The 22,837-nt window shown below is 32.4% G+C and overlaps 1 protein-coding gene across 14 annotated transcripts in view; it reads left to right on the forward strand.

Moving 5' to 3' along the window:
* Positions 1–22,837, forward strand: part of LOC126744747 (proton channel OtopLc-like) — a 105,454-nt gene that overhangs the window by 21,605 nt on the left and 61,012 nt on the right. For 13 of the 14 annotated variants that reach the window (XM_050452279.1, XM_050452291.1, XM_050452294.1 and 10 more), the window contains 2 exons: positions 14,277–14,459; positions 14,611–14,741. In XM_050452279.1, coding sequence (XP_050308236.1) covers positions 14,277–14,459; positions 14,611–14,741 — 314 coding nt within the window. Of the gene's footprint in view, positions 1–14,276; positions 14,460–14,610; positions 14,742–20,898; positions 21,375–22,837 lie in introns of those variants that run through there. The other variant, XM_050452290.1, reaches the window with a different exon arrangement.

A 22,837-nucleotide genomic window follows, 5' to 3' on the forward strand; every position in this document is an offset into this window, starting at 1 on the left:
CTGGTGGTTTATACGAGCATCATCAGATAGATAATGGTTTGTTTTTCTCAAATAAAAAAATAAAAAAACATCTGTTATAGTAATAGTAGGTTTAAATGTGACACAAGAAAATCATTGTAATATCTTTTTCTGTTTGGCTTACTTAAGTATTTAGCAAAAATAACCATATATTCTAATACACCATGAAAGTGCTACTGCTTCTCCCTATTTAATTTTTTCCTCACTACCATCCCCTAGAAGTCTAAATTTATAACTTACATTTATATATTGCTGACAGTATCAACTATGCTGGCAAAGGCTTTAAAATTGGTTAATCAATAATGCATTCAAGGGTGTGACCTAGTTAGGAGCTAAACACTGGCATTTTGCGTCAAAGTGCGGCCCTAAACCCTTTTACTCCCTTTTATAATATTGAAAAGTTAATAAGGCGTAAATGGTTATTTTTAGGACGTTGTTGACCCCGGAGCCTTTCCAGGCAATATGCCGTTGTTCCAGGCTGTTCATCTTATACTATATCCGACTAAAATCTGTTGAATGTTTTATAAGCCTAGTAAAACATAAAACTACCGGCAAAGCTTTGTTGGAAGAGTGACTTTGAGAGTTGCTTAGTGAGCTTCTTCCAACATTTAATAACGAACATCTTTTCTTACACTTAAATAGAAGAAACTTCCTTAACAGTAAATTAACCAATTTAAGTGATCTTCGTCCTATAGGTTTATTGCCTGTCATGTCAAAAATTGTCATACACTCACAGGTTAAAGATTTCCTTAAAATCAACAACATTAATTAGGCTTCAGATCCGGATTCAGTACTACTACAGCTCCACTAAACCTGACAGAAGCATGGTGGTCATGTCTGTGTCTTTGGACTACTCTAAGGCTTTTGACATGACCAACCATAACTCCGACCCTATGTTTCCCTTTATAAAAGCTATTTGTCAGTTAAATAGCAGTGCGTTCAAATTAATAATAAATATTTTTCTGCTAAAACCATAATATCTGCATTATCGCTTTTATTGCTATTTCTTTTTTACACCTTTGATATTGTTGAAATGACGATACATTCAATCTTATGTTGACGACACTCAGCTGCTGCATTGCTTTGACCTCAATGATCTGGCAGAAACTGAAGAGTTCCTTAATAAAGTCGGTGTCCGATTATTCAAAGGAACACAATCTAAAGATAATTCCTACTAAGAGAGAGGTGCTATTGTTTTGCTCAGAAAAAAGGCGTGGTGCATTAGAGGAAGGTTTACATCTATAGCTAGGAAATGCAAATTTAAGCATCACATAAAAAGAAGTTTTATATGCAAATAAAGTTAGTTAGTTAAGAAAAAAGTTTTTCTTAAATTTTGTCAACGTTTACATATTGTAATACAGTTCATTATCCGTATTCAGATGTAGTTACTAAGAATCGCTTGCAGATTGTACAGAATAACTGTTTTCGCCAAGGTATAACCTTCTTACATATCTTAACATTTTAAATTTAGTAAATCAGCACTATGTCATATTTTTGGTCAAAGTACTACCTGCTAATAGGCTCCCATTTTTAAGAGAAAAATTAATATTTTGTCGATAATCTAATACGTTAACATAATATAGAATTATTTCAAAGATGTCTTACTTATAATTCTGTTATATTGTATAATTCCTTAGATCATAATTTTAAAAATTATCGCAGTAAAATATCCCTTAAGTCTGAATTTAGAGTGCAGTTACATGGGGTTAAAAAGTTCTGTTTTTATTTATATACTAGCTAAAAGAATTAAATGGTTACATGAGTAGCCTAGGCTTCGCCATTTTCTTCATCATTTATAATAATGCGTGTATATATATGTATTTATATGTATATTATGCAAATAAAAGACGACTTATTATTATCATTATAGTTTTATAGAAGTACCGAGTTTAACCTGTTAGGTACATACAGTTTAGACAATATTAAATCATGTCTGATCTTATCAAATACCTTGGAGAAGTCAGTAATCATTACATCAACCTATTCTCTCCCATCTAATGAAATTGTCAATGTACGTGTAAATACTGTTATGTTTATTGATGTTGAGCGACCCTCCAATAAACCACCTTATATCCTCTTCAGACCCAGGCGACAATAGTGTGTGCAATTTTTATTTGGTTCACTTGGAGTTAACTAGGGCACCATTTTAAGCTAATAATTATCGCAATCGTACTTGCCCCGCCAAAGGGGGCGCTAAAATAATTTGTACACAAATGTGTATCTTGGGTCCATATATCCTTTAAACTCGCGAATACCAATGTGCACATTTGTGTACAAAATATTTTTCAACAGTAGCTAGTTAAAATTTAGTATCTAACTAAAGTTAAAATAAAAAATAAAAAACATTTTAAAAGTGCATTTATTTAATATGAAAAAAACATAACATATATCGCTAAAGAACATAAAAGAGGAATCTTGTTTTAATTATGAAACTCAATAAAACAATCACGGTCTTTAACAACGCATAAAAAAATATTACACGAAATGCACTTGACTCGCGTACGCCTCGTACAGTCGGGATTTCTGCACCTCTGAGCCTCCTTAATATCCATGGCTTTTGGTAGATGCCGGGCTTTTGATTTTGCCACTTCAGGAGAAGGTAGAGGCACCCTTCCAGGCCGACCCGGTAATTTTTTTCGAGATATAGGTTCAAAAGACTCATCATCAGATTCAGATTCGGCAGTTGATATTCCTTTAATTAGTGCTTCTGCTATGCGCATTTTAAATCCGATTAAATCTAGATTATCAGTCTTTTTGACTTTTAATAATCAAATATTTCAGTTAAGTGTTTCCTAAAAATTAAACATCATAAGCCTTGGTCTACTTGTAGCTTACGTATATTAGCAAAAAACATGCGCTCATTATCGCATCTAAAAAAATTCTCCGTCAGCGACGTTTTCCACAATTACGTCAGGCGATACAGAAGAGTTTATCACAAGACAATAAAAGCTGCAAAGGATGTCTATTATAACAAAAGGCTTACTGATTCTGGTAATGTGTCTAAAGAAACATGGTGTATTGTTAACGAATTGAGAAATAAATCTTCCTCGCCTAGCACTATCACTACTTCACCGGAAGACCTTAACAATTACTTTGTAAATGTGGCTAAGAACCTAATGACCACCATATCACCTTCTCACGATCCATTTTCGTATCTTTTTAATGGTAATTTGCACAGTTTCTTTTTCACCCCTGTAACATTCATCGACCTTCGAAGTACAATTAACGAAATAAAAAATAAATCATCGTCTGGTACAGATGGCCTAACTCTCAAAATGCTTGCAAACCTGCCGCACCTTAAGTCACTTGGTGAACCTAATTAACATGTCATTTCAGAGGAGAATCTTTGCAAGCTGCCTTATTATTAACACTGCATAAAGGAGTTTCCTCAAATTATCGCCCAATAGCACTTCTCCCAACTTTATCTAAGATTGTTGAAAGACTGGTTAAAGAAAGGGTTTTGTCATTTTTCTTAAATATAGAATTCTAACACCGAATCAATTTGGATTTTTGAGAAATAAATGCACACTGATGCTATGTTTTCGCTCCTAAATAGTGTTTATTCTAGCCTTAACAATCAACACTCCACAGCTACAGTTTTCTGCGATTTCTCAAAGGCATTTGATTGTGTTAATCACAATATTTTAATTAACAAATTGCAACACTATAGGTTTAGAGGATCTTCTCTCAAATGGTTTAAGTCATATCTTAGTTTCAGAAGTCAACTCGTGAAGGTTGATACGACAACATCTTCATGCTAACCAATTGAATGTGGTGTGCCGCAAGGTTCAGTTTTGGGCCCTATTTTGTTTCTCCTATTTATTAATGACATGGCCAATCTGATAATCAGCGGCAAAATTTGTCTGTTCGCCGACAATACCAGCTTTACTTGGAGCACTCCAGATATCACGTCTCTGCATGCAACTATATCTAACGATTTACTTACCATTAAGTCCTGGTGCGATTCCAATCTTCTATGCCTTAATATCTCTAAAACCAAGGTTGTGTCATATAAAAGTACCATTCAACCTTTTACTCTACAAAATACCAGTTTGGATATTGTTAAATCTGTCAAGTTCTTTTGGGACTAATTTTAGACAGCTCTCTAAAATGGGAATCTCATATCGACACCTTATTCACAAAGTTAAGCTCAGCATGTTTTGCCATAAGATCTATTTCCAAAGAATTAAGTTTTTTAACATCTAAATCAGTTTATTTTGCCCTTAAAGAGTCACTTCTTCTTTACGCCATTCCATTCTGGGGTTCATGCTGCGCCACTCAATTTGAGCGCGTATTCAAGTTGCAAAAGAGAGCGATACGCTATTTACTGGGACTTGACAGTACAGCTCATATAATTCTGAATATTAACTCTTCCTTCACTGTTTATATTTGAATCTGTTTGCTTAATTCGAAAGCATGTGTCACAATTTCCAAAGAGGCCTTCTCATAACTATCCACTTAGAAAAGCAGAGCATGATATTTATCTGCCAACCCCACGGTCGGAATTAGTAAAAACTTCTATACTCTATAGAGCAAAAATAATGCACAATCATCTTCCTTTAAGATTAAATCTATGACAACGTTTTCCTGTTTTCGCCAAGCCTTAAAAGCTTTACTATTGGAAAAGGCTTTATACACAGTAGAAGACTTTTTTAATCTTTCCTTTTAAATACCACACACACACTGGCCCTATTTACTTTATAGTCTCCATCCCTAGAATTAGTTATACCTATATTGTGATAATAGTCATAATTTAACTTCAACTTATTTTGTATACTTCTTTTACCTAATTTACATTGCTGTATTGTTTTATATTCTTTTTAATATCAACTTCTGACTTTATAAACATTTAGTTGTATAAGTAATTTGACCATGTACAATAGATTACCTATTTTGTCTAAAATCTAAATGTCTTGTGTTTTTGTTTTTTTGTGTACTCATGTGTTTACTTGTATGTGTTTATTTATTTATTTATATTAGCTTTGTCTACAAAATTTATAATTTTTTGACAATAAAGCGATTGTATTGTAATATTTCACAGTCACTCCTATACTGATTCCATGAGTTGACTACTGCACAATCCATGAAGTGTTCAAACACTCTTATTGGCCATTTTTAGTTTTATGATAAGCTGCAATTAGTCGATTCAGTAAATCAACCCCTCCCATAAATTCATTGTAGCGCCTTACTACATCTGGTTGGGGAACATTTAAATTTTTAAAACATTTAAATATTTATTTGATCAGGCCTCGAATATCTTCGACATTGATGTATTGGATTAATGCTGTGTGCTGAAGAGGCCATTGTTATTGCCTCATTGTCTATCCACCTAACTAGAGCTACCTTTTTATCATCTCTTACTTTTGATTTTATGGTCCCTCTGCCTAACTTAGTGGGAAAACCAACTTTTCGAAATCTGTTGGACATTGTAGTTCCTGTACCAGAAATTCCCTTTTCCCTTAGTTTATCTAATAAAGTAACGCTTGTAAAATAGCGGTCAAAATAAATGTTTGTTCCAGGTGAGCAAGTTTCACTTAAACGCAATACGGCTCTACCCCCTGCACCTAAATTTTCTTTCTCGACATCTTCTGGAAAATTAGTTGTTTTTCCTTTTTTGTCAAAAAATTGAGTTAAATATTTTGTACACAAATGTGTACCGGGGGTCTGAAGAGGATATAGATAAGGAAGATAATTTGTATAAAGTAGAGTAAAAGTATCGAAAATAGGAAGAATGAATTACAATTTTTGTGGGTCTAAGCTGTTTCATTAATTTTTTTTCTAAAATCATAAATATTTTAATCTTTAAGCCTTTATTAAAAATGTTTAAAATTGGCTTAAATTTTTGGTTGTAGTGCTTGGCACCCAACGTGGGGCCAACAATCGGTCTAAAGTTCTTAAATTCCGACAAATTTTACCATTTTCATTGTGGCGCCCAACATGGGACTAACCGTTTGTCTAATATTCACGTGCATAATTCAAATTTTACGTTTCTGATTATAGCACCGAATGCGTAGATGAAATTTCGTCTAAAAGTTCTATTACAATTTGTGAGTCGTAGTTTTTACATAAAATAATTTCGATGAAATTAATAGGAATTTATTACATTTTGTGAAAATTTTGGCTTCTTAATCGTAGCCCCTAACGTGGGGTCAACAATTCAACCGGAGTTCAACACATTCATAAAAAATGGTTAAAATTAAAAAAAAATAACAAATTTTTTATCATGGATGAGGGCCAAAACAGAAATTTGCAAAAAATATAATTTTTTTATTCTCAATCAATAACGGGGTTCAACAATTCATCTGAAATTCCAAATATTCCTTGAAAAAGGATTAATTAAAATGTGCACCAAAAGGTCGTGGTGTTTGATGCCTAACATCTGTTAAAGATTTAAGAGCATAAATTGTTTTAATTTATTTTTTTGGGCATATACTTCAACGTGGAACTAATAATTTATATAAAATTCAGAAAAGTTGATGTCTAACATCTGTCAAAGATCCAAGAGCCTTATTTTTTTTAATTTTCCAAAAATTTGTATAAAATTAAAAGGACTTGATTAAAATCTATAAAAAATTTTACTTTTTGGTCGTTTTCCTTAACGTGGTCCAGCAATGTGCCTAAAACTCGAATAAATTTTTTTTTTTGGTTTTTCAGTCATGAACTTTGGCGCCCAACGTGGGTCTAACAATTTACCTAAAATTTATAACAGTAATATATAACTTGCGGAAAATTTAACTTTTCGGTCACTATATCCAACCTGGAGTCAACAATTCGTTCAAAGTCATGAAATCTTACAATAAAAGTTTTATTTTAACTAGAAAAAAGTATCTATCTACTTCAGATTTTTAAATCGATTTTTAAATTCCTTGTAGACATATTTGAATTTAGGACACATAATAGATATTTCTAAGCAAGTCGTTTACCCAGCTTTCACGTTTTTCCTACCATTTACATCAACCTTTACGATAACCTGCTACATTATTTTGATCATCTCAACTTGTTTGGTGACCATTAGCGTCACGCCTTTCGGTCATTTTATCTATTTCAGGTTTTTTCTTATATAACCATTACGATATATGGGTTCGTGTAGGTTCAATTATTTATTTATAAATATTTTAATAATCATTGACAGGAAGTATAAGGTTTTTTTTGTATTCCTACGTAATTTGTTGAATTTAGTTAATTTAGAAGAGTGTGGGTCGATTATATTGAACAATGCCATATTTTTTAACAATAATTAGAGCCATGATTAATATGTTTTCTTAAAAGAAGATATTTTTTATTGATCCTTTATATACAACTAATAATCTTATTGTAAACTTTGCGGATAGCCACATCCAGAGAATACACTCTATTCTGCACTCTGCTTTAGAAGAGATCCACTCTATTTCCTTAAGTTTCTTAGTAAGATCTTTAGTTTCAAGCTACTATCACAATAAGGTCATCTTTTCTAATTGTGGTAACATACTGTCAACACATGCCTTTGCACATTGCCTTTTTTTGTCTCTTGATGAGATCATTAGCATCAACCTCAATATCTAATGAAGTTGCTGCCTGGGTTGTAATAAATTCTGTTATCCCATAGATGCTTACTTTATTCGAAGAATTCACTTATATCCTTGAAGGTCTAAGGAGCATGATACTCCCAATATAGTTCATACCCTCCTCTCCCTCAATAGGTCCGAGTAAGTTTGCGTTGCTTACATGCTTTGTCAACTTCTTCTAAGCTTCAAAGGGTTTCTTTGGCATCAGTGTAATTAAACATTTAACCTTTAATGAGCATTTGATAAGAATCGGCTGGGTTTGCTTTTCTTCTTTCTACTTCTTTTGAAGGTTGCCCCGCCTTACTTTAAGGGATTCACTTGCTTATAACCTTTGATATTATAACTAATTCTTAATGCGTGGCAGTAATTTTCAGTCGAATAGTAAATATATCCTAGTGAGCTGCTTTATCTTTTCGACTGCAAGTTGCTTCAGTCTCTAACTATATTTTCTACTTTCTATATTATACAAAGAACTCTTGCAGAGCATTTTCTTGCAAGTCCAGAGGCAAAACTCCTTGCTGAATGAATTCTCATCACAGATTGTGTTAAGGTTAAAGGATGTCAAAGTGAGTTCAGTTACTTCTCTTGCTTTTCTATCTCCTGCATCAACTCCAAGTGAACTTGACTGCACGTAGTTTGAATGACTTAGACATCTGTGAAGTGAACGAGTGTTTTATTCTCTGAACGGTTTCTTTTACTTTAGTCTTATAAGGTTAACTTCATACCTCAAACCTTCTTCCATTTCCATTTTTTGACTGGTCTCTGTTTTTTTAGGATTTAGCATAATCAATATAAGAGTTTTACTTGGTTCCCTATAATTAACTTCCGAAAGAAATCAACATACCGCCGCCACTCGCTATTGCCTATAAAAATAAAATTTTACGGCTCTGTAAAATAACAATCAATTTCTCTTAGGACCAGAAGCGATTCCGTTCTTTCCTATTTTTAAACTAAATAATTGCGGCAACAACTCGGTAATTTCCTCGTCGAGAACAAATAAACCAAATAGATGAAAACATATATACGGGCACCTATTTTCAACTGGTTACTAATAATTTTTTTCTTCGCGAATATGAACAAAAATAGAAACCAGGAAGTCTGCAAAATGTTCGGTTTGATGGATGGTCTCATTGCCAATAGTCTAGGAGCGTTATATTAGAACTTTGTATATAAGTGTACTCAGTTGAAAAGTGTGTATTCTGTATTCTCTCTAAGTAGCACTCTACACCAGTTTGTTGGAGTCTTTAATGTTCTTATTAGCAGTTTTTCTTTAAAATAAATCCTTCTCTAAAACTTGGCTAAAAAATCAAAAAAGCGCCTTAACAGAAGACTTAGAGGTCCAGAGTTCTTAAACCAAGAATAAGAATAGCCGTATTAAAAACACACCTTTTGCCACTTTCCACTTGACCTTGTACTTAAACTGTTGGTCTCTGATAATGCTTAAGTGTCTTACTTGCTTTGATGGTTGATCGTACTAATAGTGCATTTCAAAGGTGCAGCTGAATAAATGTTTCTTTCTCTGCACATTGCAACATCAGTCTTTTTATTGCTCTTGCAGCTCAAATTTTAGAGTGGTCGCTTAAATGAGGCCCCACATATATTCTTTAAAATTATTCGACTAGTATTTGTTTGTAGCTCTTCAAAGTGTATCACTTCTTTTAATAATAAACTGCTTTCTTCCTGTAGTACTAGAGAAGCTGGGTGGACCCTTAATAATACAGAAACATTAGTTATTGCGACAGTAGAAACATGCCAGCAAGGTTCCTATTTCCTTACAGATGTACCAGAAATGTTTCTAGTAGAGACCATGTCACCTTTTTCAACGTCTGTATGACAGCTTGTCTGAATGTCTTTTGTATTTGCCGTGGAAATATGTATACTACAAGTATTTCACTTAAAATAAAGGGTGTTTCATAACTATGGGATCAAACTTTTAGTAGTTATTCAGTGCAACAGAAGAAGACATTTGAGAGTAGGGACCCATGCCCGGAGAATGATCACTACTGCACTAATACCCTTTAAAATTTCAAAAAACGATAAATTCCCTAAATAGGATTTAATTTTTGCCTTTTATAAATGTATTATCTTAATAAATGTTTAAAATGTCTTCCTCCAACCTGAATAAATCGATTTAAATGTCGCACATGATTTCGGCGGACTTAAAATTTAAAATAACTAAAAATTTGATACTTGTATTAAATGATTCAAAATGTTGCTATAATTTGTCCAATTTTGCCTTGTTCTGTTTCTAAAACTTTCAAAAACTTTACATTCCCCCACAGGAAAAAATCTAGCGACGTTAAATCGGGTGACCTAGGAGGCCAAGAAACTGCTCACAAGCGCTGGTAAATTGGTTCAAATCATCAGCTATAAAATTTTTAAACATTGACGTTGACATTTTGAACAATTACCGTAAAAAGGGGTTACTTCGACAGGTTTTAGCTATAATTCGAGCTGTGTGAAAAAAACCATTCATCTTAAAAACTTGGCCTATGTGCTATCGTAACAATTGAACCTTTGGCTGCTTATAGCCAAAAAAATTTTTTCCCCCACCACCCCCATCTACTTTTTTTGTGGGTTTTTTAAGTGTCGAAGTTACCCCGTGTAGTGGTAACAACACCAAAATAGTAAACCATCATTAATTAGAAGCATTGAAAAATGGTTTAAAGAGCTAAAATTAGGCAAATAAAACACAGAAAAACGAAAATACAGTTTATTCTTCTTAAAAAATTTGGTATGAAGCTGTTGGATATAAAAATGAAAAACTAAAATAAAATTCTCCAAACTAAACGAAAACTCCTTAAATAAAGTAACAACAGCAATATATAAAAATATATAGAACATGAAAACAACGGATTTAGTCTTAGTCGAAACAAATGGGACACTGGTATCTCGCTTGTTTGGATCCCTTGTTGCAGTGTCCACAAACCCACTTTCCACAGTTTACACACTTGATCCAAGACTTTTTATTTGTGTACTCGGAGTATGGAACCAAACAAATGCAACAACAATTGCATGAAGGACATTCATATTGCGGGTCCTTGGAGCCATCATTGCAAATACCGCACACCCACTTTAAACAAGAAACGCAACAAATCCACTCATTGCTGTCAGTGTAGGTTGCGTAAGAACATTTGCATATTGAGCAGGAAGAATCGGAGTCAGTGTCGACAATGTTTGTCTTGTTTCGGCAAGCTCTGGACGGTCCAGGTTTTTCAGGATCAACGGTCTTTGATTTTTTTGGTTTGATGGGGAATCTTGTCTTTGGTTCCTTCGTAGTTGGAGTTGCATCAACAAAAATTTCTGGTAAATCCATCGGTGAGTCTGAACGGGTTGGAGTGCTTGTTTCAAGTGGTCTTTGCATCTGCTAGCCTGGTCTTGCGGACACTTTTTTTCCCCTTTTGAGAGAATTTGTCGGTTTCTTGGAATATCATCTAGCCTCCTGTAGAAATTCTAACAAACTGGAATCTAGCACTCTCTCGAAATCTGGCTTTTCGCCAGGAATTTTTGCCAAAACTCTTTCTGGATTAAAGGGGCTCAGCCCTGTTGCTTTAAAGCCAGATTGAAGATTTGTGGCAGAAGTGTTTTCAATATGGGACCACAATCGATTTAGCAACCTTGGGAAATGTTCTTTCGGGATGCTTCCTTTTCGACGACATTCCTTTCTCCATGAATCCAGAATTTCGCGCCATTTTCGCTTCATGGGAGCCAAAAAACTGACGTTTAAAGGTTGCATCAAATGCGTTGAATTTGCTGGTAGGGGCGTCATATAAATATTATTTTCTTCAGCTGCCTTGACAACGCGAGGGGAAAAGTGTGACGCAAGATTATCTCCAATCACAACTTTTGTTTGTTCAGGGGTGCTCTTAGCATTGATGTGAGGAATCAAAACATCAAAAAACTATTGTTCGAATGTATTCATATCGAACCATCCACTTGGCGTCACCTGATAAGATGTGCCTGCAGGACCTCCCTTACTCCAATTTTCGTACAGGTGTTGTGCCTTATACACGACCATGGGAGGAAGCAAGTCCCCATTAGCTGATCTGCAAACCATGATGCTGATCGATGTTCTCGAGTGCTCTTGAACTCGTTCGACCCTCTTAGTTCCTCTGGGCACCAACACTTTCTTCGAACCAGGGTCATCAGTGATATTCGTCTCATCATAATTGTAAACATTTTTTGGTGACGTATATTCTAAGATGTCTCTTATGTTCTCAAAAAATTCTTGAAGTTGCTCCTTACCTACGGCAGCTCGGTGACGTTTGATATTGGAAGCCAGTCGAGTTGTCAGTTTGTTCCTCTTGTTGTTCTTCCATTCCGGAACATTCTTACCTTGCTTCGTCACAAATTTTGTCACAACTTGACGAATGTCCTCGTGAGTCATGGGAAAGCCCCCAGTCGTTTACGACACCAAGAGTTTTTGCCAACAGCTGTTCTTCTTCGCGAGTCAACACGCATGGACGACCCGGTGCTGCAGGATGAGTGTCCTGAAGTTTATCAATTAACGTTGTTTTCGGCACCTTGAACTTCTGGCTAGCTTGTAGTTTCGACATGCCCTTTTTCACAGCATGAATAGCCTTATCCATGTTCTCCTTTCTGTAGTTGAGGTAAGGTCTACATCCCACCTTTTTGACGTAAGTGCGCGGCATCTTTAATAAAACTTACCGTATCTGAAACAAAGAAAAAAACTAAAAAACCTAAAAAATAAAAAAAATAAAAAATAAAATAAAACAACAAAGCAAATATAATAAAAAAATATATTAAATAGGACAAAAACTATAGCAGAACATTGGATAACCTGAGAAACACCAAGAAACCTGAAAAAAAAATTATTATATTATAGGTACCCACGTGTCGAAGATACCCCCGCTGTCGAAGTTACCCCGTTTTACGGTATGAAGACATATCTACAAAAGGCAGAAATTAAATGGGTTAAATCCTATTTAAGCAATTCATCGTTTTTTCTAAATTTTAACGCGTCTCAGGGCCGTAGTGACACTTCCAGGCATGGGTCTATACAGGGTGTTCGAAAAATGTATAAATGTGTATAAATTTAAAAAACAACAATAATAAAGGACATTGAATGTGGCAGCCAAAATCCTCTAATAATATAACCACCAAATAAAAATAAATCTCAATACCCAAAAAAAAGGAAATATACAAAATTTGAAGATAAACCAAAACATTTTACCCTTTGTGTCAAAAAGTAAACCTTTAATGCCTTAATCCACAGAATATATGGGCCTAAGTAATTTGTACCACCTACTCTTACACCCCACTGATAAAAAATACAAATAAATTTTAAGGCCGGACCTGTGCAACTCTTCACGCTTGAGTGACTGGAACTAAGGTCAGACGTCTAACAAAATAGTACGTGGGCGTCTGATGTCAAATTTTACGAACCAATTGTATAAATTAAAAGAAAATATGTTTAAAACATTTATTTATTTAATGGATTGATTAAATATTGCTTAGAAAATTACTTTATGACTCTTTCCACATAAAAATTTGCAATTTAAACATGCATGCCATGTGACAATACAAGCAACACCGGCACTCGGACTATTCGCGGCACATCAAAAATTCTAATAGATCTCTGAACTGAACTTTAGTCTTCTATCTATCTGCTAATAGTAGGTTAGTTTTTGGACTCTCATAATGCTCAATCCTTTCTTACCTTGATTATTGATGGTCTTAATATCGCAGTATCAAAGCTGCAGCTTCACAGATGTTTTTGTCTCTGTATAATGCATCATCAGTCCTTTCCCACTGATTAGAGCTTAGTGCTGTCTTTGTCCTTCTAATATCTCCTTGTTGGACTTTTCACTTTGGTTAATGTTGAGAAGTGATGTGTTTGAACTGTTAAATGAATTTGCTTAGTTTTTTCTAAAAAGCTAAAGCTGTCCTGTCTGTAGTATTAGAGGAGTTAGTAAATGAAGCAAAGCCTGTCATAAAATATTTAAATATGAGATGTCGCTATTTAAACATTCACACGCAAGATCTATTATTGTTTCAAAATAAATGCAGTTTTTTACGTCATTATCATCGACAAACTTTGTTGACGTCTCAAACGAGCTAATCGACTTTTAAATTCGACCCATTGACGTTTTAACTTATTAGACCACTCCGCTATTCGATGGGTTATTCAAAGCTTCTATGAAGGCAATGAATCTATAAAACCCAAACGAAACGGATTTTTACATATCGAAGCGTTTCCTCTTCGGAATCGGCTCTCCTTATACGGGTTTGTGCATACATTTGCTTATGGTGTGCCATAATCAATTCAGTTTGATGTGCCTGAACACATCGTGTATGGCTTTAAAAGGGCACGCGGACGCTTCGCCTTATGAATTCTTAATTTATTTTGAACTGAATAAAAGTGGAAGTGACTGACGCGATGGTAGCAGACCGTGACATATTGGTTGGAGTTACATAATTGGGTTCAATCAATAGCGGAATCATCTATCGAAATAAAAACATCATGGGTATATGCTCTGTTTCCAAAAGATCAATCAATGGGAAATCAATTAAATACTCATGATAGTAATGAGTTCATTTAAGAATGCTGTCAATATAAACGTTCTCAATCAAGATGTAGATTGTGTCATTACTTTTACTTACTTACTCATTTTCCATTAAATATTTCTTATTTCTCACTTACACTTCAATGCTCGCTTGGTTCAGAAACTTTTATTTTTGCAATTTTTTCAGTATAAAACAAACATGCAACGGTGTCCATACATTCACGAGATGAAAGAACGACTGTTGGGAGAACAGCCGCCTGTTGAGCAGATTCAACCTGCCAAGAAACCAGTGACACCTCCTCCCTCCAAAATGGACCAACAGCAACAATTGTTGCTACCGCAGCAGCAACCTGTGGGCACTGTAGTTAAGGTAAGATAGGTTCAAGAAAAACTAGCAGAATGAGAAAGAGATGTATTTACATTTCGGCAACGTTGCATGTTTAATTTGATCAAGGTTAGGTTATGTGATTGCTCTTAAGGTTCAATAGAAATTCACTTGTGCAATTTTTTTTTCATTTTAGTTAAACCCAGATGGGTACGGATCTCATACGTCGCCAACGCATCTTAGACCCGATAGGACCCCGTTAATGCCAAAGCAGCCCGAAGACGATTTTCACGTATATCATACCAAAGCATATCCTAAGAATGCCAAGTAAGTCGTTTTTGTATTTAAAGTATCAAACATATCAATAATTAATGAAAAATAAGATGTAATTGTATGTATATACATTTATTTTGTTTTTATTTCACAATTTAATCAACTGATCCTTATACATGATTTCGCATAAAAATATTTTTCGAAAAAATTTTATTCGTTTATAAATTTTTAATTGTGAAATTAATACATTAAAATCATGTTTCAGTTTTCGTCGTAATTTTTTTATTAATTATTCGTCAAAAAAAAATAGAGAATATATTTTTTTTTAATTAGTTGCAATAATTTTAAAATTAAATACAGTTTTTTTTAATTAAATTAATTTATAGATTTAGTTAATTTTTTTTTGGTAAATTTTTTAAACGTTTCGTACATAATACTACGTAATATGCATTCATAATTTAAAAATTATAAAAAAAAAGTATTATACTCTAAAAATCATTTTCATGTTTCGCTTCGGATTTTTTTAAATTTAATTTCCTTAGTTATTTTAATTGTGACCATTTTTTTTTAAATGCTCATTTTTGAAAACACTAATATTATATATTTTCAAGTTATTCATTATATTAACGCATAACAAAAATTTTAAAAAAACATGAATAATTTATATATACTCGCCGGCACAAAATTCCGCCACCCTGAAATATTGGCCAAGTTTGATGTTTTAAAATTTTTTTATTTTTTATCAGATTCTCACGATTTTGCCATCAGTTTTTAGATACATTTGTTGTGATTTTTTAAAATCATTTTGTAAAGCAGCATTTTTCGATTAGGCTATATTATACAGGAGTAAAACAAACTGTTGTTTTTTCTCGTAATTTCAAAAGACCCTGTAGGAAAATTAAGGTGAATAATTCTGTTTACATACTATTCCTTGTAATCTTTGATGTATTCTAAACTTTTCGATTTTTGATTCATTCCATTATCTCATTTCTGCTGCGAGCTGCAAATTTTTTATTAAAACGCTAATTTGAAGCTTATTTTTAGATAATTAATGTCAAGTTTTCGGTTAAAAATTATCGACGTTGGCTAAGGACGCAATTAATTTGACATAAAGTTTGACAGTGTCACTATTATAATTTGTTGTGTGTCAATATGGTATTAACTCCAGCAGACGTGGGTAGAATTGTTGCGTTAATAGAGAATGGCCGTAGCAAAAGTTATGTCGCCCGTACTCTGAGATTTTCGCGGTCTACAGTTCGTGATGCCTGGAATAGGTATTTACAGCCGGGAATTTTTACTATACGACTCTGGCAGAAGGAGAATGACCACTGCAGCTGATGATCCCTTTGTCACCATTAGTTCTTAAAGAGATCGAAGATCTACTGCGGTGTGTCTAAAAAATTACTTGCAAATACTTCATGGAGTAAGTGTAAGTGAAAGAACGATACGTAGAAGATTAGCAGAAGCTAGACTTTATTCCCGAAGACCAGCAAGATGTCCACAATTACTTCCTCGGCATCGACAACACCGACTGAGGTTTGCAAGACCGCATTTTGAGTGGACTCTAGAACAGTGGGCAAACGTACTATGTTTACGTACCGTAAACGACGCCGAATGGTCGTGAGCGGGTATACAGACGTAGAAATGAAAGATATGCTGACTGCACCATTTCAGAACAAATCTCATATTGTGGCGGTTCAGTCATGATTTGGGCGGGTATTTCTACCGAAGCACGCACCAATCTTGTATTTATTGAAAATGGAGCTCTAACCGACCACCGTTACATTGAGGAAATCCTTCAAGAAGTTGTTGTCCCATTTGCTTCATTCATTGGGAACCAATTTTTATTAATGCATGATAATGCTAGACCTCACGTTGCACATGTAGTGAGCGAATATCTGGATGAAGTTGGACTCCCAAGATTGGAATGGCCCGCATGTAGCCCGGATCTCAACCCAATAGAACATCTTTGGGATCAACTTAAAAGGGCCGTTCGTCGTCGTCCTGTACAATCACAAACCTTGCAAGACTTACGACTAGCGCTGATCGAAGAATATGAGGCTATTCCTCAAGAAAGAATAAGGAACCTTATTCATTCGATGCCGCGAAGACTGCAAGCTGTTATTGCTGCGAGAGGAGGAAATACACGCTATTAAAATTGTTTTTTTTTTATTAACTTTATTATATATCTAGTGTTTGTTTCTCCTAATAAAAATACGCTTCAAATCAGCGTTTTAATAAAAAATTTGCAGCTCGCAGCAGAAATGAGATAATGGAATGAATCGAAAATCGAAATGTTTAGAATACATCAAAGATTACAAGGAACAGTATGTAAACAGAGTTATCCACCTTAATTTTCCTACAGGGTCTTTTGAAATTGCGAGAAAAAACAACAGTTTGTTTTACTTCTGTATAATATAGCCTAATCGAAAAATGCTACTTTACAAAATGATTTTAAAAAATCACAACAAATGTATCTAAAAACTGATGGCAAAATCGTGAGAATCTGATAAAAAATAAAAAATGTATAAAACATCAAACTTGGCCAATATTTCAGGGTGACGGAATTTTGTGCCGGCGAGTGTATATTGATTCTGAAATTTATTCAACTCCTGTTTTGCTTCAGTATATTTTTTATAGTAATTAAAGTTTTTATTATTGTATTTGTGTACATTATAGTATCACAAGCAAAATTGCATATTTTTTTAAATTTTTCTGATAATTATTCGCTTAAATGTCATAACTTAATTTTTAAAGGATTACATTTTATTTTCATTATTTGAACATGTACATGGATAATTTGAATAAAATGTTTATTTATTCAAAGACTTTTCAGTGACACATACATTTTTCTTAAAAATAATGATAAAATACGAATTATCTTTTCATTTTTTAAAATATATACATACAAAGAAACCCGCTAAATTGGCATTTGTCTTACGCAATTTATTAATTAACTAAGATAATTTATTATTCTTTTCAACTCGCACGGATAATTATTCGTAAGCCTTTTTTAAATAAATTTTCGAACATATTTTCTTTTCAGCCTATTAATTCACCACATTTACACAAACATAAATTCAACACATTTTAGTTTTTGTTTATTAATTTAGGAAATTTATTCATTATATTTATAGATAATTGAGTTAGTCCTTTGCATTTATTTAGTCAAATTTTTTAAATATTTTTCCAATATCTTTATTAGACACACATGATCCAAATTGTATCATTATTATTTTAAAGCACTTATTTTTTAATTTTCTTCCTTGTATTAAAATTTATCAGTTTTTTAATATTATTCAGTAACAATTTGAAATTTCTACATTTAAAAAGTATATAAATTTATGTTTTTTTTTATATTTAAAGTTCAATTAATATGTATAAAAAAAATATTTGTTAATTGTATTAAATTTAAGTTAAAATTAAAGAAAAAAATTTACTATTAAATGAATAAAATGCAAATTATCTTTTCATTTTTTAAAATAACCACGTGTAAACTTAATACACATACTACACTAATATTTTTTTTCTTATTTTTAGTAAATTTATTAATTAAAATTAAGAGATTATAAGGTTTCATTGTAGAAAATTGAAACACATAAAAAAATTGTTAATTAATATTATAATATATCCTAAAAAATACAATATTTTCCTTCAAATTCTAAAGTTTATTCGTTAAAATTATGTTTTGTTTTTAATTATTTCATTGACTATATTAGGCATTTTATTTATTACACTGGGATAATTAAAACAAGTTTTTTGTATCAAAGGACATTAAACTATTCAAATTAAATTAACTGGAGACAGATTTAATTTTAAAAAATATTTTTTTTTGTGATAATTATTTGTGAACCTTTTTTATCAATAAATTTTCGAAAACACATAAATTTCCTTTTCAGAATATTAATTCATCGCATGAACAATTCGACACATTTAAATTTGTTATTAATTCAGGGAATTTATTCATTATATTTATACATTAAATTCTAGTCTAAGTCTGGGTTTTTAAATATAAATTGTTGTATTATTAATATTATTTTTATTAGAAAGCATTTTTTTTTTAAATCTGATTCATTGTACCAAAATTTGGAATTTGATAATTTTATGTTGATATTCAAATTTATTTTCTTGAATTCCTCTAGTAATTAATTATTTAATTAATTGTTAAATTATTTGTTTATGATCAAGGATCAAGAGTTCCGAAAAACAAAAAACTTTAACATTAACTAATATTTTAATAACTAATACTTTTCTTAATTGTAATAAGTCAATAAGAACAGTGCATAGATGTCCCAAAAGCCTGGAAATAGTGCATAGGGAAAAGTGCTAACTTTAAAGGTTAGAAAAAATTATAAAAAAAAGGTTTCAGTCCTAGTTTCTCTATTAACGTTAAATTATTAATTTACTTGGATAAGTATTTAATATTAAAAATTTAATATTAATTAACGTTAAACTTTTTATCTAAATTTCTGAAAATTTTAACTTTAAGAATTATAATTTTTTAAGGAATATATTTATTAAATGTGTATTACGTGTTATTTGTTAAACTAATATAAACAAGTTTTCTTTTACGTTTAGAGTAATTTTATTCATTAGGTTCACTAAAAATGTTCCAGCTTTCATTATATTCATATGAAATGTATTAAAGGAGTTGATCATTATCATGAACTTCAAACAAGGATTGAAAATTAGGTTTTTAGCAATAGGACCATGGAGATAAGAGGTTTTAGACAATTAAATTATTAATTTGTCCCCTGTTACCATTGTAATTTTTTCCATTTTAATCATTAATTGCACATGGAACACCTTAATAGTATTAGTAATATTTTAAAGCATTTATTTTCTTATTTCATTCGTTGTATTAAAATTTTTTGTATTTAAATTCTTGACATAAATTATTATTTAAAATTGTGTTTAATTATTGAAATAATTTATACAAGTAATTTACAGAACTTCAATATGGACAGTAAAAAAATATTTATTCAGTATACTAACACTAAGTTAAAATTAAAAAAAAAACAAAATCCTAATAGTTTCCGAATGACACGTTAATTTTTTTGAAATGTGCATTTTGTCAGGATATTTATTCATTAAATGGATAAAATGGAAATTTTAAACAACATTTAAAACTTTGTATTGTTTAAAATATCTACATATAATCTAGTTAAATTAACATTACTTGACATTAAAATGTTTGTTATTTTGAGAGAAATTATGAATATAAGATTCTGTTATATGACGATCAAAATTTATAAAAAAATTAAATTTTTTGGAAAATAATATAATATATCAAAAAAAAATTCTTTTAGACTTTGAAGTTTATTCATTAAAACCAGGCTTCGCTTTTAATTATTTTATTGATTATCTTAGGCAATTTATTCATTACAGTCAGATAATTCAAATTTAATAAAATAATATATTTTTTATATCAAAAGACGCTGAAGTATTTAATTTGCGTTAGTTGGCGATGAATTTAATTTAAAAAAATAATAAATTTTTGTATAAGTAAGATGGGAATACCTTTGTACTAAAAACTAGGCTTGGATAAACACATTAATTTTAAATTTAATATTGTTGACTTTTGCATCAACACCAAAGTTAATCAGTACACAGACGAATTCTCATGGTGCTAGTCTTTTATATCATCATTGCTCTGGAGTGCAGTATCTATAATAGTCATGAATTCACCTTCTTCTTTTTAACTAGAGTCACCACTTATATATATCTAAAAGTATTCATTTCCTTTCTATAAATATCAAATTCTAATCGATTATTATTTTTTTTGACAGGAGTATCTAAGAATAGAAGTCGATTATTTGTTTCTATTATTAATTGTACTCCCTTCTTGGTTACATTTATTTTCATTGCTCTTGCGCGTAAAATAACCAACATCACGCCCCACTTTGTCCTACGGACCGCTCCTTTGACAATAACAAACGAGACCTCCTAATTGCCTCTAAACAACCCCCTTATAACTAATCAAATCAGCTCGACTTAAATATAAACAATAAGTAAGAGTTAGAGGGACAATCGTTCGACGAGATCGTGTTAAGGGTGAGGTGAGGTCACGCGCGGGGTCACTGGGACGAAATCCCTGGGACGCAGCCACTCGAAAGCCAATCGAAACGGCTCGTGTCGCGTCACGTGACTGCAGCATCCCTTCTTCCTGCTCTCCTGCAAGCCCTCTCCCGAAAACTCCCGTTAACCAGTCGACCCGCCATTCGATTCGCTCGGTTCCGGGTTATATCTTTTATAAAACATTATCTCTTCCTGCGAGTTTTTTCCTTGTTATTTCGCGATGATTCCCTCCTAGTTTAGATCTAGGATTCGTAAACGTTTAACGGCTCGAAAGGGCTTTAAAGATTACTCGTCCGTTTCGTTTGTAATCCACCCCTAAAACGTTCATCGACTTTACCATCGAGGTGATGTGATCTCGAAAGGAAGGCAACGAGAGTTGATCATTTGACAACGATCTTGTTTGTGATTATTTTGAGGTAGCAGTAGAAGGTTAAAAATGTCCGGCGGTGAGGTTAAGGTGGCCACGGTCGAGGTGGAGTCGGAAAACAATATGGCGACGCTTCCGGTTTCGCGGGTTCACCACCACAATGACGGATCCGGTGAACGGTTACCAGAGTCGGCAAACAAAGAGCTCGAATTGCGGTTTGTACAAGAGAAACCGGATAAAAGGTACATAATTGTTGGTTTTTTTTTGAGTTTTTTTTTTTGTTATGGTAAAATGGCGATTGCGCAGTATTTAGAAGGAAATATAATTAACGGGCCGAGTGTTGTTTTAGCATGATTGGCTTATATTTTTGAATCTGAGATGGCTAGTCATGTCTAAAAACTGTGACAATAGCTACTACGTTTACAACGAGCGGATCAATTAGGTCTATGAATAAAATGATAGACTACTTTTTTGAAGGTTAATTAGTGTAGGATCAAAATGTCAGTTAAAGGGAGTTTATCAGTTTAGACGAAGATTTATAGGACATAACCTCTAAATCTTTAAAAATTATTATTGTTTAAAAATAATAAAAATAAAATTATAATTCTTTTTTCAAGGCTTAAACTTGTCCTTCTCTTCTTCTTCTTTTTTATTTTTGTATACAAAAATAAAGCAATCTCCAAAGCTAACATCCAATAAAATGTCAAACTCAATTTGGTACTTCAAAGTAGGTCCTAGATATTTACACCGGACAAAAATTAAATCTACTCTGTTTGGGAAGCATCAAATTCGCGTATCAAATTTTAGTGCGCTGCCATTTGGCATTTACACCGAAGAAATAGTCCTCGTAACGTCATAAACGTAGCTATTGTTGGTTTTTTTGTTTGCTTTTAAACGCCTCTATTACAGCCCTAGATACATAATTATTTTATTGTCTTATAAATAAATAAATTTTAATATTTTAATATAAAAATATTACATTATGAAATCAAATTTTCAAAAACATATATATATATATAATATTGAGGTTTGAACTGGAGACGTTCTGTATACAACAAATTATAAGCTTAAGCTTATTAAACTCGTGGTTATTTGTGTTAAACCCGATAAACCTTAATCTAAATATGTTAAAAAATGTAGTTTTAAATTATGATTCTTAATGATATTACACAAAAGAGAGGCGCCGGTGTAACAGTAGAAGGAGGCGAAGCAGAAGTAAACGTGCTGGGTAAACCGGCTTAACTGGCCTAAACATTTTAGTTTTAATTAATTGCTTTTATTATTTATTTTAGGATGGATTTATAAAAAAAATATTTAAAACAGCGATAGTTCTCTTAGAGGAGTGCAGAAAGAGACTGAAATTTCAAAAATGTCTGCCAAAAAAATATTGCGTCGAAATAAGCTTAGACCTTATCGATGTAGAAAGACACAATATCTAAGACCATACAATTAATTGTAATAATCGTTGACTTAACAGAAATATCGAATTTCGTTGGACTCAGGGTAATCAACATTTTCATCGAGAAACGGCCTTTTAAGAGAAGGGAATACTCGACACACTAGTAGTTGGACCATTTTTTTTCAACGAACATTTAACTGGACATCATAATTAATTTTTTAATTTTTTAACAAATTCTCTCTTTTGGATAATATCTCTCTTGATGTAATAAGAAACTTTGAATATTTTTAACATGATGGTGCACCT

The sequence above is a fragment of the Anthonomus grandis genome, chromosome 14, assembly GCF_022605725.1.
Source record: "Anthonomus grandis grandis chromosome 14, icAntGran1.3, whole genome shotgun sequence".
NCBI classification, from domain to species: domain Eukaryota; kingdom Metazoa; phylum Arthropoda; class Insecta; order Coleoptera; family Curculionidae; genus Anthonomus; species Anthonomus grandis.